General features: G+C 41.0%; 1 protein-coding gene across 3 annotated transcripts in view; it reads right to left on the reverse strand.

The window, feature by feature from the left end:
* The window catches only part of zgc:172282 (leucine-rich repeat and fibronectin type III domain-containing protein 1-like protein), a 532,113-nt gene that overhangs the window by 203,952 nt on the left and 308,378 nt on the right, over positions 1-19,783 (reverse strand). For all 3 annotated transcript variants that reach the window (XM_062068089.1, XM_062068091.1, XM_062068090.1), the window contains exon 8: positions 17,222-17,608. In XM_062068089.1, coding sequence (XP_061924073.1) covers positions 17,222-17,608 — 387 coding nt within the window. The remainder of the gene's footprint in view (positions 1-17,221; positions 17,609-19,783) is intronic.

Raw genomic sequence — 19,783 nt, forward strand, 5'->3', positions numbered from 1 at the left:
AGGATTAGGTCTCTGCTTTTTGCAGATGATGTGGTCCTGATGGCTTCAACTGGCCAGGATCTTCAGCTCTCACTGGATCGATTCGCAGCCGAGTGTGAAGCGACTGGGATGGGAATCAGCACCTCCAAGTCCGAGTCCACGGTTCTTGCCCGGGAGAGGGTGGAGTGCCGTCTCCGGGTTGGGGAGGAGATCTAGCCCCAAGTGGAGGATTTCAAGTACCTCGGAGTCTTGTTCACGAGTGAGGGAAGAGTGGATCGTGAGATCGACAGGCGGATCGGTGCGGCGTCTTCAGTAATGCGGACGCTGTATCGATCCGTTGTGGTGAAGAAGGAGCTGAGCCGGAAGGCAAAGCTCTCAATTTACCGGTCGATCTACGTTCCCATCCAAATGTGTCATTATTTAGTATTAGTATTATTATTCAAGGTTTAAATCTCTAGATCAACATTAAGTCTATCTGTCAATAAAACGCTTTTAAAGATTTAAGTTGTATGCCATTTTTGTCAAGGAAAACCCTGTTTTTTTATGGAAAAAAACACAAAATATGCAATATTTTCCCCCAATAAAATTTTAAAGTGGAATATTTGAGATTATATAATAATTGGTGTCTTAAAAAGGTCAATAACTCATAACAACATTGATTTTAATTCATTATTTTTTTTTGAGCAATGACACTTAAAAAAAAAAAAAAAAAGTCCCACTAAAATTATTGGGGATCCAAAAGGGTCAGTAAAGTTTAAAAAAATAAATCCAAAATTTTTTAAAAACTTTTACCACAATAGTCTCAAGATCAACTTCGGATCTATCCGTCAATTATAAGTTTTATTGTTTTTTATGTTTTTTGTTTGATGGTTTTCGGCCCTTCTTTAAAACAAACGTTGTTTTTTAAATGGCAACCAAAAAATATGCAACATTTCCCCCCCAAAATATCTCAAAGTGGAATATTTAATGTGAAGTAAATGGAGCCTTGAATAGGTCAATAATTCATAACGACATTGATTTTGATTCATTATTTTTTTTTTAAAGAAAGAAACAGCCTGTACGGCAGCTTTGTGTTATTAGAGTAAATAATGCAACATTTCCTTGTTACATTTCACCTGTTTGCTCTTTTATACCACTTTTTATGTTTTTTCTTTTTTTTTTAATCATATTTTTAGAATGTGCCGTGGGGCCGTTAAAAAATTACCTGCGGGCCGCAAATGGCCCCCGGCCCGCACTTTGGACACCCCTGGTTTAACTCCAAAAGTTCCTGTTTTTTGTGCACTCTTGTTTGTTGTGGTTGCCATGGTTGCGTATGATTTTCACCTGCCGCTGGTGTTCGGGACGCTCACCTGGCTCTAATCAAGAGACACTATTTAAGCCTGCTTAAATAGTTTCGGTTCATGTCTGATTCCAAGTTTATGCCAAGTAGTCACTTCATGCCTTGGATACCTAAGTTGTTGTTTGTTCATGCCACAGTTAGTAAGTTTTCCTTCTTATAGTTTATGCCAGGGGTCACCAACGCGGTGCCCGCGGGCACCAGGTAGCCCGTAAGGACCAGATGAGTAGCCCGCTGGCCTGTTCTAAAAATAGCTCAAATAGCAGCACTTACCAGTGAGCTGCATCTATTTTTTAAATTTTTCTTATTTACTAGCAAGCTGGTCTCGCTTTGCCCGACATTTTTAATTCTAAGAGAGACAAAACTCAAATAGAATTTGAAAATCCAAGAAAATATTTTAAAGACTTGGTCTTCACTTGTTGAAATAAATTCATAATTTTTTTACTTTGCTTCTCATAACTTTCAAAAAGACAATTTTAGAGGAAAAAATACAACCTTAAAAATGATTTTAGGATTTTTAAACACATATACCTTTTTACCTTTTAAATTCCTTCCTCTTCTTTCCTGACAATTTCAATCAATGTTGAAGTAAATTTATTTTTTTTATTGTAAAGAATAATAAATATATTTTGATTTAATTCTTCATTTTAGCTTCTGTTTTTTCGACGAAGAATATTTGTGAAATATTTCTTCAAACTTATTGTGATTAAAATTCAAAAAAAATATTCTGGCAAATCTAGAAAATCTGTAGAATCAAATTTAAATCTTATTTCAAGGTCTTTTGAATTTCTTTTAAAATTTTTGTTCTGGAAAATCTAGAAGAAATAATGATTAGTCTTTGTTAGAAATATAGCTTGGTCCAATTTTTTATATATTCTAACAAAGTGTAGATTGGATTTTAACCTATTTAAAACATGTCATCCAAATTCTAAAATTAATCTTAATCAGGAAAAATTACTAATGATGTTCCATACATTAATTTTTTAAGTTTTTCTCTTCCTTTTTTCGGTTGAATTTTGAATTTTAAAGAGTCGAAATTGAAGATAAACTATGTTTCAAAATTTAATTGTCATTTTTTTTTCGTGTTTTCTCCTCTTTTAAACCGTTCAATTAAGTGTAAATATCATTCATTATTAATAATAACATAGAGTTAAAGGTAAATTGAGCAAATTGGCTATTTCTGGCAATTTATTTAAGTGTGTATCAAACTGGTAGCCCTTCGCATTAATCAGTACCCAAGAAGTAGCTCTTGGTTTCAAAAAGGTTGGTGACCCCTGGTTTATGCTAAGTGTTAGTTTAGCTCCAAGTGCGATCAGCGCGTTGTGTTTTCGCCTTGTTTTCCGTTTTTTGTAGTACTTTGAGTTTTGAGAAGATTAATAAATATGTTCCTACCTGCAAGCCTTGTCCGGAATAGTCCGTTTGCATCCCGGGAGAACAAACCTCGCAGCAAGCTGCTACCAAACTGTGTCAGTAAAGGCAGGTGGCCAAATACTTTTGGCAATATAGTGTATTTTAGGCCATCCCTAGTTGCATATGTGCACGTTAAAGGCCTACTGAAAGCCACTACTACCGACCACGCAGTCTGATAGTTTATATATCAATGATGAAATCTTAACATTGCAACACATGCCAATACGGCCGGGTTAACTTATAAAGTGCAGTTTTAAATTTCCTGCTAAACTTCCGGTTGAAAACGTCTATGTATGATGACGTATGCGCGTGACGTCAATGGTTGAAACGGAAGTATAGGTACAACATTGTAACCAATACAAAATGCTTGGTTTTCATCCCAAAATTCCACAGTATTCTGGACATCTGTGTTGGTGTATCTTTTGCAATTTGTTTAATGAACAATGGAGACTGCAAAGAAGAAAGCTGCAGGTGGGATCGGTGTATTAGCGGCTGGCTGCAGCAACACAACCAGGAGGACTTTGACTTGGATAGCAGACGCGCTAGCCGACGCTAGCCGCCGACCGCACAGATGATCGGGTGAAGTCCTTCGTCGCGCCGTTGATCGCTGGAACGCAGGTGAGCACGGGTGTTGATGAGCAGATGAGGGCTGGCTGGCTAGATGGATAGATAATGTTTTTAGCATATCTCTGTGAGGTCCCGTAGCTAAGTTAGCTTCAATGGCGCCGTTAGCAACAGCATTGTTAAGCTTCGCCAGGCTGGAAAGCATTAACCGTGTAGTTACATGTCCATGGTTTAATAGTATTGTTGATTTTCTGTCTATCCTTCCAGTCAGGGGCTTATTTATTTTGTTTCTATCTGCATTAAAGCCCGATGCTGTCACGTTAGCTCCGTAGCTAAAGTGCTTCGCCGATGTATTGTCGTGGAGATAAAAGTCACTGTGAATGTCCATTTCGCGTTCTCGACTCTCATTTTCAAGAGGATATAGTATCCGAGGTGGTTTAAAATACAAATTCGTGATCCACAATAGAAAAAGGGGAGAGTGTGGAATCCAATGAGCCAGCTTGTACCTAAGTTACGGTCAGAGCGAAAAAAGATGCGTCCTGCACTGCACTCTAGTCCTTCACTGTAACGTTCCTCATCCACGAATCTTTCATCCTGGCTCAAATTAATGGGGTAATCGTCGCTTTCTCGGTCCGAATCTCTCTAGCTGCTGATGTAAACAATGGGGAAATGTGAGGAGCCTTTCAACCGGTGACGTCACGCTACTTCCGGTACAGGCAAGGCTTTTTTTTATCAGCGACCAAAAGTTGCGAACTTTATCGTCGTTTGTCTATACTAAATCCTTTCAGCAAAAATATGGCAATATCGCAAAATGATCAAGCGTTCTCGACTCTCATTTTCAAGAGGATATAGTATCCGAGGTGGTTTAAAAAACAAATTCGTGATCCACAATAGAAAAAGGGGAGAGTGTGGAATCCAATGAGCCAGTTTGTACCTAAGTTACGGTCAGAGTGAAAAAAGATGCGTCCTGCCCTGCACTCTAGTCCTTCACTCTCACGTTCCTCATCCACGAATCTTTCATCCTGGCTCAAATTAATGGGGTAATCGTCGCTTTGTCGGTCCGAATCTCTCTAGCTGCTGATGTAAACAATGGAGAAATGTGAGGAGCTTTTCAACCTGTGACGTCACGCTACTTCCGGTACAGGCAAGGCTATTTTTTATCAGATACCAAAAGTTGCGAACTTTATCGTCGTTTTTCTATACTAAATCCTTTCAGCAAAAATATGGCAATATCGCAAAATGATCAAGCGTTCTCGACTCTCATTTTCAAGAGGATATAGTATCCGAGGTGGTTTAAAATACAAATTTGTGATCCACAATAGAAAAAGGGGAGAGTGTGGAATCCAATGAGCCAGTTTGTACCTAAGTTACGGTCAGAGCGAAAAAAGATGCGTCCTGCACTGCACTCTAGTCCTTCACTCTCACGTTCCTCATCCACGAATCTTTCATCCTGGCTCAAATTAATGGGGTAATCGTCGCTTTCTCGGTCCGAATCTCTCTCGCTGCTGATGTAAACAACGGGGAAATGTGAGGAGCCTTTCAACCTGTGACGTCACGCTACTTCCGGTACAGGCAAGGCTTTTTTTTATCAGCGACCAAAAGTTGCGAACTTTATCGTCGATGTTCTCTACTAAATCCTTTCAGCAAAAATATGGCAATATCGCGAAATGATCAAGTACGACACATAGAATGGATCTGCTATCCCCGTTTCAATAAAACAATTTCATTTCAGTAGGCCTTTAAAGAAGTTCAGCACTTTTGCGAGCACCTGGCAGAATGAATACCACCAAAACAGCTCTGAGAAGCGCTTATCGTCCACCAACACGCCTGTTCACATGTCGCTCGTTTTAATTAACGTGATCAAATTGGGCGACGGGAGGCGGGTGGATTTCACGGCCGATCCTCCACTGTGAAGTGTAACGTGAGCAACCCGGATAAGCCCCCCTGTGGTGTTGTCTGTACAAAGTAGGGAGCGTGTTGGTCCAACACCACTTTAATGATCATTTTGCACGCCATTTTTGCACGGTTAATACACGTCGGTCATTGAGGGGAACTCCAATATGATTTTTTTACGGCTACTTTTCTGTTGGGATTGGCACTTTTCCCACACAATGTGGATTATGACACAGTCCTCAACTCTATTTATGTTTATATTTCAGCGAAACAAAATTACTCGGAGGGGTGAAAAATTGAAACGTAGAGTATGGTTACATGCAATATGCATCAACATTATTTCTGGCAGCTGTCATTTTGCCCTCACATGCAATTTGCATTTTTTCCCCCCCGACAAGGTGTCTGGTAATTCACAGAGTGAAGAAAAATGTGTGAACGTGCCGGTGCAAATAGGGCTAATATTCCTCAGATAGGATAGGAAGGATAATAGCGGCTATTTCAAACGCTGAAAAACATGACCATCATCAAAGACCGGCAACTGTGACCGACATATTGCAAATACAAACCCCAAAAGCAGTGAAGTTGGCACGTTGTGTAAAAGGTAAATAAAAGCAGAATACAATGATTTGCAAATCCTTTTCAACTTATATTCAACTGAATAGACCGCAGGATGGAAAACGTTGTCATTCTTTGCAAATATTAGCTCATTCTGGATGTGATGCCTGCAACGTGTTTTAAAAAAAGCTGGCACAAGTGGCAAAAAAGACTGAGGAAGTTGAGGAATGCTCATCAAACACTTATTTGGAACATCCCACAGGTGAGCAGGCTCATTGGGAACGGGTGGGTGCCATGATTGGGTATAAAAGCAGCTTCCATGAAATGCTCAGTAAATTCACAAACAAGGACGGGGGCGAGGGTCGCCACTTTGTCAACAAATGCGTGAGCAAAGCGTCGAACAGTTTAAGAACAACATTTCTCAACCAGCTATTGCAAGGAATTTAGGGATTCCACCATCTACGCTCCGTAATATCATCAAAAGGTTCAGAGAATCTGGAGAAATAACTCAGGCGGTACTTGCATCAAAAAGCATCAGTGTGTAAAGGACATCACCACATGGGCTCAGGAACACTTAATAAAACCACTTGCGGTAACTACAGTTCCTCGCTACATCTGTAAGTGCAAGTTAAAACTCTAGTATGCAAAGCAAAAAGCCATTTATCAACAACACCCAGAAACGCCGCCGGCTTGGCTGGGCCCCGAGCTCATCTAAGATGGACTGATGCAAAGTGTAAAAGTGTTCTGTGGTCTGACGAGTCCATATTTCAAATTGTTTTGGGAAAGTGTGGACGTCGTGTCCTCTGGAAGACAGAGGAAAATAATCATCCAGATTGTTCTTGACACAAAGTTGAAAAGCCAGCATGTGTGATGGTATGGGGGTGTATTAGTGCCCAAGACATGGGTAACTTACACATCTGTGAAGGCACCATTAATGCTGAAAGGTACATATAGGTTTTGGAGCAACATATGTTGCCATCCAAGCAACGTTACCATGGACGCCCCTGCTTATTTCAGCAAGACAATGCCAAGCCACGTGTTACATCAACGTGGCTTCATAGTAAAAGAGTGCGGGTACTAGACTGGCCTGCCTGTAGTCCAGACCTGTCTCCCGTTGAAAATGTGTGGCGCATTATGAAGCCTAAAATAGCACAACGGAGACCCCCGGACTGTTGAACAACTAAAGCTGTACATCAAGCAAGAATGGGAAAAAATTCCACCTGAAAAGCTCAAAAATGTGTCTCCTCAGTTCCCGCACGCTTACTGAGTGTTGTTAAAAGGAAAGGCCATGCAACACAGTGGTAAAAATGCCCCTGTGACAACTTTTTTGCAATGTATTGTTGCCATTAAATTCAAAATTAATGATTATTTGCAAAACAAAACTACATTTCTCAGTTCGAACATTAAAATATTTTGTCTTTGCAGTCTATTCAATTGAATATAAGTTGAAAAGGATTTAGAAATCATTGTATTCTGTTTTTATTAACCATTTACACAACGTGCCAACTTCACCGGTTTTGGGTTTTGTGGAAGCAAAGACAAATAACGACTATATGGGTTGGTTCCTAATAAACTGTCCACCCTGACTGACTTGAATTTAGACTTCCAATTGAACCAACAAGCACAATTGATTTGACATCTTGTTCAGTAAAGGGAGAAACAGGCAGAGAACTATTTGGCTGGATAATGTGCTAAATCCTGCTGAAGCCTCAAAGGAATCCGAGCGTATTGATCCAGTTTGAGGTTGGATACGTCCGTTTAAAATAGAATTATGACCAAATTGTCAAAAAAAACAGGGCGATACGGCTGAAAACTGTCACAATATAAGCGTTTTATATCGGTCAATATCGATATTTATCGATATTTTTTCAGGACCTATGGAAATTAAAGATCAGGAGAAAAATATATTGAACGTAAACATTATTTCTAATGTAACCTTCCTCCGATTGTAAGCCCCTCAGCAGAAAGGAAATCCAATGTCAACACAAGCACGGAAGACAATGACAATAATAAACTCTGGAATATGTAAGAAATGCTTCATAAAGTGTAAGAAAAATAGTGCAAAGTGTGAAAATGTAAACCTAGAGAAACCTGAGAAGAACTACTTTCTGGGGGTTTAGTGCCAGGACGTTAAAGCAGTGCTTCTTAACCATAGGGCCGTTAATATGAAGAGGTTAATTAACTGCAAAAATTATGACTAAAATTTAAATGCTGTATTTTTCATTCGCACTTTCATATTATTTAAGAAGCATACACTACCGTTCAAAAGTTTGGGGTCACATTGAAATGTCCTTATTTTTGGAGGAAAAGCACTGTACTTTTCAATGAAGATAACTTTAAACTAGTCTTAACTTGAAAGAAATACACTCTATACATTGCTAATGTGGAAAATGACTATTCTAGCTGCAAATGTCTGCTTTTTGGTGCAATATCTACATAGGTGTATAGAGGCCCATTTCCAGCAACTATCACTCCAGTGTTCTAATGGTACAATGTGTTTGCTCATTGGCTCAGAAGGGTAATTGATGATTAGAAAAGCCTCGTGCAATCATGTTCACACATCTGAAAACAGTTTAGCTCGTTACAGAAGCTACAAAACGGACCTTCCTTTGAGCAGATTGAGTTTCTGGAGCATCACATTTGTGGGGTCAATTAAACGCTCAAAATGGCCAGAAAAAGAGAACTTTCATCTGAAACGCGACAGTCTATTCTTGTTCTTAGAAATGAAGGCTATTCCACTAAATTGTTTGGGTGACCCCAAACTTTTGAACGGTAGTGTACATATTATTATTATTAATTTAGTTCCGTTGTATTTACATTAGCACTGCGTAATTATATGTCAATGTATTATGAGTCCCTTCTTTTGCAGTATATTTGATTAGTATTTAATTTCATAATCAGCCTGACCTCAGCCTTGCAGTTTACAAACCCCGTTTCCATATGAGTTGGGAAATTGTGTTAGATGTAAATATAAACGGAATATAATGATTTGCTAATCATTTTCAACCCATATTCAGTTGAATGCACTACAAAGACAACATATTTGATGTTCAAACTCATAAACTTTATTTTTTTTTTTTGCAAATAATAATTAACTTAGAATTCCATGGCTGCAACACGTGCCAAAGTAGTTGGGAAATGGCATGTTCACCACTGTGTTACATGGCCTTTCCTTTTAACAACACTCAGTAAACGTTTGGAAACTGAGGAGACACATTTTGGAAGCTTCTCAGGTGGAATTATTTCCCATTCTTGCTTGATGTACAGCTTAAAGGCCTACTGAAAGCCACTACTACCGACCACGCAGTCTGATAGTTTATATATCAATGATGAAATCTTAACATTAACACATGCCAATACGGCCGGGTTAACTTATAAAGTGACATTTTAAATTTGCCGCTAAACTTCCGGTTCGAAACGCCTCTGAGGATGACGTATGCGCGTGACGTAGACCGGGGAACACGGGTATGCCTTCCACATTGAAGCCAATACGAAAAAGCCCTGTTTTCATTTCATAATTCCACAGTATTCTGGACATCTGTGTTCGTGAATCTGTTGCAATCATGTTCATTGCATTATGAAGAAGGAAGCTGAGCAAGCAAAGAAGAAAGTTGTCGGTGCGAAATGGACGTATTTTTCGAACGTAGCCAGCAACAACAGTACACAGCCGGCGCTTCTTTGTTTACATTCCCGGAAGATGCAGTCAAGATGGAAGAACTCGGATAACAGAGACTCTAACCAGGAGGACTTTTGACTTCGGTACACAGACGCCTGTAGAGAACTGGGACAACACAGACTCTTACCAGGATTACTTTGATTTGGATGACAAAGACGCAGACGTGCTACTGTGAGTATGCAGCTTTGGCTTCTGAACATTTGATCGCTTGACCGTATGTGCGCAACTTTTTTTTGCGTATGTACGTAACTTTTTAAAAATATATAAGCTTTATGAACCTTGGGTTAGGTGAACGGTCTTTTGGGCTGAGTGATTGTGTGTGTTGATCAGGTGTTTGAATTGTATTGGCGTGTTCTATGGACCTAGGAGCTAGCAGAGGAGCTAGGAGCTAGCGTAACAAACACGCAGGTGTTTTTATGCAGGATTAATTTGTGGCATATTAAATATAAGCCTGGTTGTGTTGTGGCTAATAGAGTATATATATGTCTTGTGTTTATTTACTGTTGTAGTCATTCCCAGCTGAATATCAGGTCACCCCCGGCTCTCACAGCATCTTCCCTATCTGAATAGCTTCAACTCCCCACTAGTCCTTCACTTGCACTTTACTCATCCACAAATCTTTCATCCTCGCTCAAATTAATGGGGAAATTGTCGCTTTCTCGGTCCGAATCTCTCTCACTTCATGCGGCCATCATTGTAAACAATAGGGAACTTTGCGTATATGTTCAACTGACTACGTCACGCTACTTCCGGTAGGGGCAAGCCTTTTTTTTATCAGATACCAAAAGTTGCAATCTTTATCGTCGTTGTTCTATACTAAATCCTTTCAGCAAAAATATGGCAATATCGCGAAATGATCAAGTATGACACATAGAATAGATCTGCTATCCCCGTTTAAATAAAAAAAATTCATTTCAGTAGGCCTTTAAGTTGTTCAACAGTCCGGGGGTCTCCCTTGTGCTATTTTAGGCTTCATAATGCGCCACACATTTTCAATGGGAGACAGGTCTGGACTACAGGCAGGCCAGTCTAGTACCCGCACTCTTTTACTATGACACCACGTTGATGTAACACGTGGCTTGGCATTGTCTTGCTGAAATAGAGGCTTTGCAGCCACGTGACATTAGCTTGGCGGCCATCTTGCCAGGTCACCAGTTCAGTGCCCGTCAACGACTCACACACACGATTTCTTGTTAGATCTGCCGCTATTTGAGCTTGGAACCGAAAGAGGCGATTTAAAAGAGGCAATTTCAGCCACTTCGGTCGTTAAAGCCGAGTTTAGATATACTTTTCGAAACGAGTGACGTAAGCGCGCATCCGCGTCTCGGGGGGTGCATTCTACGGCAGGGGTGCGTTTTCAGGAACAACACCTGGAACCTGCTGTGCTGTTGGATGTAGCAATAGACGGGGCGATAAACCAAATCTTAGCTTCTATAGCAGGGGTGTCAAACTCATTTTAGATCGGGGGCCACATGGAGAAAAATCTACTCCCAAATGGGCCGGACTAGTAAAATCACAGCACGATAACTTAAATATAAAGACAACTTCAGATCTTTTTCTTTGTTTAAAAAAAAATAAAACAAGCACATTCTGGAATTGTACAAATCATAATATTGTTGTTGTTTTTTTACACTTACATGTTGCAGTTAATAGTATTCTATCTTTATTTGTCGTTATTTATATTTTCTGAATAAATTATGTGACAATGTTCATCAGTCAACTCATTGGTGTTAATTCTCAATCAATCAAAATAAAAAAAATATATGAAAATGTTTGTTATTTATGTAGTTTGATCATTTTCCTCGACTGATGTACTAACATCATGTGGTTTATTTTGTACATATATAGCATCATCTACAACGATACAAAGAATTGCTATTGCGACATCCAGTGGACACATTTAGAACAGCAGTTTCTTTCATTCAAAAGGTTCAGATTAATTTTTATACTTAGCAAACTCATCCCGCGGGCCGGATAAAACCTGTTCGCGGGCCTGATCCGGCCCTCGGGCCGTAAGTTTGACGCCCCTGTTCTATAGATTCCCGGCAAACGTCAAAAAACGCGATAAATGGATCGCGGCGATTTGTCGTGAACGACGGAAACCTACGATTTACACAAGGATGTGCAATGAACACTTCATATCAGGTATGTAAACAAACTATTCACCCCTGATTTGTTTCACAAAATGTGAAATAATACAATATGGGATGATACAGATATGATTGTTGGAAATGCTGGGTGCATTTTTAGAAAGGCAGCAAGAGCAGCAAGGCAGCTTAACTATGTGAGTTTTTTTCACAATCCCACTGTTACTGCCACGCGGATTTGTAAACAGACAGTAGGCTCTTCTGTGTGTGCTTTGTCCTTACTTTGGTCATGAGAAGAAATTGATTCTTGTTTGGAATCTGCCATATCAGCCCATCATGCACAAAACCTGCTGTAAAATACTTGTAGGCATCCAGACTCTTGTATGCCTTAAGGTCCTTTCCAGTGTACGGAGATGGTGGATCGACGAGGTAATTATAAATGTCTGGATATGAGAGATCAGGCAGGTCCTGGTACCCTAGCACCTCCAAAACCCTCAAATCTAAACTCCAAACATCTCAGAACAAGCTAGTCGGGTTACTTCTAGACCTCCACCCCAGATCCCACCTCACTCCTACCCACTTCTCTAAAGTGGGCTGGCTCAAGGTGGAGGGCAGAGTTAAACAACTTGCACTGAGCCTGGTCTATAAAATCCGCTACACCTCCCTGATACCGAAGTACATGTCAAACTACTTCCTTAACGTAAATGACCGCCATAACCACAACACCAGGGGGAGCTCCACTAACCACGTTAAACCCAGATTCCGAACTAACAAAGGTCTTAACTCATTCTCTTTCTATGCCACATCAATGTGGAATGCGCTCCCAACAGGTATAAAAGAAAGGGCATCTCTATCCTCCTTCAAAACCGCAATAAAAGTTCACCTCCAGGCAGCTACAACCCTAAACTAACACCCTCCCCGGATTGCTAATAATCAAATGTAAACAATCAAATGCAGATACTTTTACGCGGATTTGTAAACAGACAGTAGGCTCTTCTGTGTGTGCTTTTTCCTTACTTTGGTCATGAGAAGAAATTGATTCTTGTTTGGAATCTGCCATGTCAGCCCATCATGCACAAAACCTGCTGTAAAATACTTGTAGGCATCCAGACTCTTGTATGCCTTACAGTCCTTTCCAGTGTACGGAGATGGTGAATCGACGAGGTAATTATAAATGTCTGGATATGAGAGATCAGGCAGGTCCTGGTACCCTAGCACCTCCAAAACCCTCAAATCTAAACTCCAAACATCTCAGAACAAGCTAGTCAGGTTACTTCTAGACCTCCACCCCAGATCCCACCTCACTCCTACCCACTTCTCTAAAGTGGGCTGGCTCAAGGTGGAGGACAGAGTTAAACAACTTGCACTGAGCCTAGTCTATAAAATCCGCTACACCTCCCTGATACCGAAGTACATGTCAAACTACTTCCTTAACGTAAATGACCGCCATAACCACAACACCAGGGGGAGCTCCACTAACCACGTTAAACCCAGATTCCGAACTAACAAAGGTCTTAACTCATTCTCTTTCTATGCCACATCAATGTGGAATGCGCTCCCAACAGGTATAAAAGAAAGGGCATCTCTATCCTCCTTCAAAACCGCAATAAAAGTTCACCTCCAGGCAGTTACAACCCTAAACTAACACCCTCCCCGGATTGCTAATAATCAAATGTAAACAATCAAATGCAGATACTTTTTCTTTTTCTTATGCCTTCTGATCTCTCTCTCTCTCTCTCTCTCTCTCTCTCTCTCTCTCTCTCTCTCTCTCTCTCTCTCTCTCTCTCTCTCTCTCTCTCTCTCTCTCTATGTCCACTACTTGATGTCCATACCCCCCCCCCCCCACCCCCCTGATTGTAAATAATGTAAATAATTCAATGTGATTATCTTGTGTGATGACTGTATTATGATGATAGTATATATGATAGTATATATCTGTATCATGAATCAATTTAAGTGGACCCCGACTTAAACAAGTTGAAAAACTTATTCGGGTGTTACCATTTAGTGGTCAATTGTACGGAATATGTACTTCACTGTGCAACCTACTAATAAAAGTCTCAATCAATCAATCAAAGTCGGCTGTTGCAGAATGCTCAGGTGATTTTAGCACGCTTCTCGGTAAAAGGTACGGATCCGTTGTGCCAACAAGGTTCAACTTCTCTCGGTAACGTTTATTGGACTAATGCACAACTTCATTGGGTAGCAAATCAGCCATAATTCGGATGAAATCGGTGAAAATGTAGCGCAGAAATCAAACTGAATCTGTACGAACACGTAGGAACGAGCTGACCGGCAAGATGGCGGCGTAACACAAAGTCACGTGATAAAACCACGTGACTGCAAAGCCTCTATAAGCAGAGGCGTCCATGGTAATGTTGCTTGGATGGCAACATATGTTGCTCCGAAACCTGTATGTACCTTTCAGCATCAATGGCGCCTTCACACATGTGTAAGTTACCCAAGTCTTGGGCACTAATACACCCCCATACCATCACAGATGCTGCCTTTTACACTTTGCGCCTATAACAATCCGGATGGTTCTTTTCCTCTTTGGTCCGGAGGACACGACGTCCACAGTTACCAAAAACAATTTGAAATGTGGACTCGACAGACCACAGAACAATTTTCCACTTTGTATCAGTCCATCTTAGATGAGCTCGGGCCCAGCGAAGCCGACGGCGTTTCTGGGTGTTGTTGATAAACGGTTTTCGCCTTGCACAGGAGAGTTTTAACTTGCACTTACAGATGTAGCGACCAACTGTAGTTACTGACAGTGGGTTTCTGAAGTGTTCCCGAGCCCATGTGGTGATATCCTTTACACACTGATGTCGCTTGTCGATGCAGTACAGCCTGAGGGATCGAAGGTCACGGGCTTTGCTGCTTACGTGCAGTGATTTCTCCAGATTCTCTGAACCCTTTGATGATATTACGGAGCGTAGATGGTGAAATCCCTAAATTCCTTGCAATGGCTGGTTGAGAAAGGTTTTTCTTAAACTGTTCAAGAATTTGCTCAGGCATTTGTTGACAAAGTGGTGACCCTCGCCCCCATCCTTGTTTGTGAATGACTGAGCATTTCATGGAATCTACTTTTATACCCAATCATGGCACCCACCTGTTCCCAATTAGCCTGCTCACCTGTGGGATGTTCCAAATAAGTGTTTGATGAGCATTCCTCAACTTTATCAGTATTTATTGCCACCTTTCCCAACTTCTTTGTCACGTGTTGCTGGCATCAAATTCTAAAGCTAATGATTATTTGCACAAAAAAAAAAGTTTATCAGTTTGAACATCAAATATGTTGTCTTTGTAGCATATTCAACTGAATATGGGTTGAAAATGATTAGCAAATCATTGTATTCCGTTTATATTTACATCTAACACAATTTCCCAACTCATATGGAAACGGGGTTTGTATTTCAGTATTGTTATTGTTTTGCATCCCCTGTAGTAATAAATAATACCTATTGCGCACTATTTTTAGGTGGAAATAAAAGAAAACTCTATTTTAACGCCCGTGTTGCACACCAGGAGAATGTGGAAAGGACCTGTAACCGTCTGCAGGTTCCAAACAAACCTGAACCAAAACCATTTGCAAAATAAATGTTCAGTGGTCCTTTTTTTTTGTTGCCGTTTAAAAACGACAGGCTGTTGATGAGCAGATGAGGGCTGGCCGGCGTAGGTGGAGCGCTAATGTTTTTATCATAGCTCTGTGAGGTCCGGTTGCTAAGTTGCTAAATTAGCCTTAGCGTCGTTAGCAACAGCATTGTTAAGCTTTACCAGGCTGAGAATTATTAACCGTGTAGTTACATGTCCATGGTTTAATAGTATTGTTGATCTTCTGTCTATCCTTCCAGTCAGGGATTTATGTATTTTGTTTCTATCTGCATTTGAGAACGATGCTATCACGTTAGCTCGGTAGCTAAGTGTGTCACCGATGTATTGTCGTGGAGATAAAAGTCACTTTGAATGTCCATTTCACGTTCTCGACTCTCATTTTCAAGAGGATATAGTATCCCAGGTGGTTTGAAATACAAATCCGTGATCCACAATAGAAAAAGGAGAGAGTGTGGAATCCAATGAGCCAGCTTGTACCTAAGTTACGGTCAGAGCGAAAAAAGATACGTCCTGCACTGCACTCTAATCCTTCACTCTAACGTTCCTCATCTACGAATCTTTCATCCTCGCTCAAATTAATGGGGTAATCGTCGCTTTGTCGCTCCAAATCTCTCTCGCTCCATTGTAAACAAAGGAAAATTGCGAGGAATATTACCTCCTGTGACGTCACGCTACTTCCGGTACAGGCAAGGCTTTTTTTTTTTATCAGCGAGCAAAAGTTGCGAACTTTATCGTCGATTTTCTCTACTAAATCCTTTCAGCAAAAATATGGCAATAGCGCGAAATGATCAAGTATGACGCATAGAATGGATCTGCTATTCCCGTTTAAATAAAGAAAAATTCATTTCAGTAGGCCTTTAGCGTCGTTAGCAACAGCATTGTTAAGCTTTACCAGGCTGAGAATTATTAACCGTGTAGTTACATGTCCATGGTTTAATAGTATTGTTGATCTTCTGTCAATCCTTCCAGTCAGGGATTTATGTATTTTGTTTCTATCTGCATTTGAGAACGATGCTATCACGTTAGCTCGGTAGCTAAGTGTGTCACCGATGTATTGTCGTGGAGATAAAAGTCACTTTGAATGTCCATTTCGCGTGCTCGACTCTCATTTTCAAGAGGATATAGTATCCCAGGTGGTTTAAAATACAAATCCGTGATCCACAATAGAAAAAGGAGAGAGTGTGGAATCCAATGAGCCAGCTTGTACCTAAGTTACGGTCAGAGCGAAAAAAGATACGTCCTGCACTGCACTCTAGTCCTTCACTCTAACGTTCCTCATCCACGAATCTTTCATCCTCGCTGAAATTAATGGGGTAATCGTCGCTTTGTCGCTCCAAATCTCTCTCCCTCCATTGTAAACAAAGGGAAATTGCGAGGAATATTACCTCCTGTGACGTCACAGGCAAGGCTTTTTTTTTTATCAGCGGGCAAAAGTTGCGAACTTTATCGTCGATTTTCTCTAATAAATCCTTTCAGCAAAAAAATGGCAATATCGCGAAATGATCAAGTATGACGCATAGAATGGATCTGCTATTCCCGTTTAAATAAAAAAAAAATCATTTCAGTAGGCCTTGGGGAAAAACATATTCGATAAAAAACGACAGACGCTGAAACAGACAATTGTACTCGTAAAGCTCATTTAAGTCAAAACGACCAAATTAAATGCTCTGCTGGATTCAAAGCGAATGACACTTTACTGTCAATTAGTGCAAAATCTGGCACCCCCAAAAAAAAAAAAAAGCCAACCAATTAAGTAAGAATCTGAAAAGCACAAAATCGATAAACCATAACAGCAACGACTAATCAAGCACCATGACGGTAATTTGGTGACGAGCGCAACAAAAGCTCGGCCTGCGAGTTGCGTTCCTCATGCGGAACTCTTCATCTTTTCAGCTGATTAGACATTTACCGCCGCCTGACTGGCGCGTCTCCACTCGTGGCGTCTATCATCTGCTCCCCTCCACAAAGAAGCTCGCCGATTATCAAAGGAGCAAATGCACACAGTCACTGTGCAGCATCCTGAGGCGCTTTGCTAACGAACCTAAAAATACTGTCCACACACACACACACACACACATGCAGAGAAAGTGTAGACACGCCAACCTGTACACCAGTGTGTCGTCCCCCGAGCTGTTGTACTGGACCTGGAACATCCTGACTCCTGACACGGGCGCCTGGCTGCTCCACCTAATGAGGGCAGAGTTCCCCGTCAGCTCCACCAGCGACACCCGCCGGTCCCCCGCCCGCGTCTCGTTGCCGGGGGCGGACCCCTTCGACGAGGTGAGGATGTCGGAAGGCGCCGGCTCCCGGGTCTCCGACGGGTCCCGGCTGCGGCTCGTGCTGTTGGCCAGGTGCGGCGTGGGCGTGACGAACAGCTCCACCCTGCCCGTGGACTCCCCCGCGGCGTTGGAGGCGATGCAGGTGAAGTTGCCGGCGTCCTTGAGGGAGGTGACGTTGATCTCCAGGCTTCCGTTCGGGAAAACCAAAGTTCTGGAAGAAAAAAATAAAGTGTCAATTAACTGTAAAAAAAAAAAAAAACCGGTGAAGTTGGCACGTTGTGTAAATGGTAAATAAAAACGGTCAGAATAATTGTATAGAAGTTTTCACACAACTTTGTGTTCCATTGAGGTCAGGTCCTCTGCGAGAAGATAAAAGCCGTCTTTCATCATTTCAAGCAAAAAAGGCTTGTAAAACTCCACTGTGTGCGATGGGATGCGACATGGAGGTGTCGGTTTCTCTGATCTATTGAAAGCCACAGCAAGAACTTGTCCTGACCCGAGATCTACAAAAGCGGAGAGGGAGCAGACCTGATGCAGCTCCAGGCACCTTTTCTTTGAACTGTTTATGACCGAGTGCAAGAGCTGTTTATGACCACCTCCCCTTAGGAGCAGCGGCGTAATGTAATGTACGGTATTTTTCGGAGTATAAGTCGCAGTTTTTTTTAGTGCGACTTATACTCAGGAGCGACTTCTGTGTGAAATTATTAACACATTAACGTAAAATATCAAATAATATTATTTAGCTCATTCACGTAAGAGACTAGACGTATAAGATTTCATGGGATTTAGGGATTAAGAGTGACAGATTGTTTGATAAACGTATAGCATGTTCTATATGTTATAGTTATTTGAATGACTCTTACCATAATATGTTACGTTAACATACCAGGCACGTTCTCAGTTGGTTATTTATGCCTCATATAACGTACACTTATTCAGCCTGTTGTTCACTATTCTTTATTTATTTAAAATTGCCTTTCAAATGTCTATTCTTGGTGTTGGCTTTTATCAAATACATTTCACCCAAAAATTTGACTTATACTCCAGTGCGACTTATATATGTTTTTTTCCTTCTTTATTATGCATTTTCGGCCGGTGCGACTTATACTCCGGAGCGACTTATACTCCGAAAAATACGGTGATGTTAAGTAATCAGAAAAGGCCCAAATAAAAGAGGAGGCGTGTAGCTCCCTCGTCAGAGCGGGTGTGGTGACACTGTGCGAGGGTGCAGGCACACAGGCGCTCTCCTCCTCAGCTAAATTGAATCCTGTCTCTGTTTGATTTCTTTGCTTCTTGTCTTGTCTAATAGATGTCATCGGTGTTTGAGCCTGACAAAAACAGAATACAATGACTTGCAAATCCTTTTCAACCTATATTCAATTGAATAGACTGCAAAGAAAAGATATTTGATGTTCACACTGAGAAACTTAATTTTGTTTGGCAAATAATCATTAACTTAGAATTTAGTGGCAGCAACACATTGCAAAAAAGTTGTCACAGCGGCATGTTCACCACTGTGTTACATGGCCTTTCCTTTTAACAACACTCAGTAAACGTTTGGGAACTGAGGAGACACATTTTTGAAGCTTTTCAGGTGGAATTCTTTCCCATTCTTGCTTGATGTACAGCTTAAGTTGTTCAACAGTCCGGGGGTCTCCCTTCTGCTATTTTAGGCTTCATAATGCGCCACACATTTTAAAAGGGAGACAGGTCTGGACTACAGGCAGGCCAGTCTAGTACCCGCACTCTTTTACTATGAAGCCACGCTGTTGTAACACGTGGCTTGGCATTGTCTTGCTGAAATAAGCAGGGGCGTCCATGGTAACGTTGCTTGGATGGCAACATATGTTGCTCCAAAACCTGTATGTACCTTTCAGCATTAATGGTGCCTTCACACATGTGTAAGTTACCCATGTCTTGGGCACTAATACACCCCCATACCATCACAGATGCTGGCTTTTCAACTTTGCGCCTAGAACAATCCGTATGATTATTTTCCTCTTTGTTCCGGAGGACACGACGTCCACAGTTTCCAAAAACAATTTGAAATGTGGACTCGTCAGACCACAGAACACTTTTCCACTTTGCATCAGTCCATCTTAGATGAGCTCGGGCCCAGTGAAGCCTGCGGCGTTTCTGGGTGTTGTTGATAAATGGCTTTCGCTATGCATAGTAGAGTTTTAACTTGGCCACATGGCAGTTATGGCTGCCATCAGAGAGCTGCTTGTAACAGTGAATAATGTATGGATTTGCCTCTGGATTTCATTATTAATTATGTATTTTTTTTTAAGTAGACTGTCGATTTTACAGTAAAAACTTTACATTTACAAAATGTTACTGTAAAATAGTGTTTTTAATTATTTTTGAAAACATTTTACGGTAAATA

The sequence above is a fragment of the Entelurus aequoreus genome, linkage group LG13 (assembly GCF_033978785.1).
Source record: "Entelurus aequoreus isolate RoL-2023_Sb linkage group LG13, RoL_Eaeq_v1.1, whole genome shotgun sequence".
NCBI lineage: Eukaryota > Metazoa > Chordata > Actinopteri > Syngnathiformes > Syngnathidae > Entelurus > Entelurus aequoreus.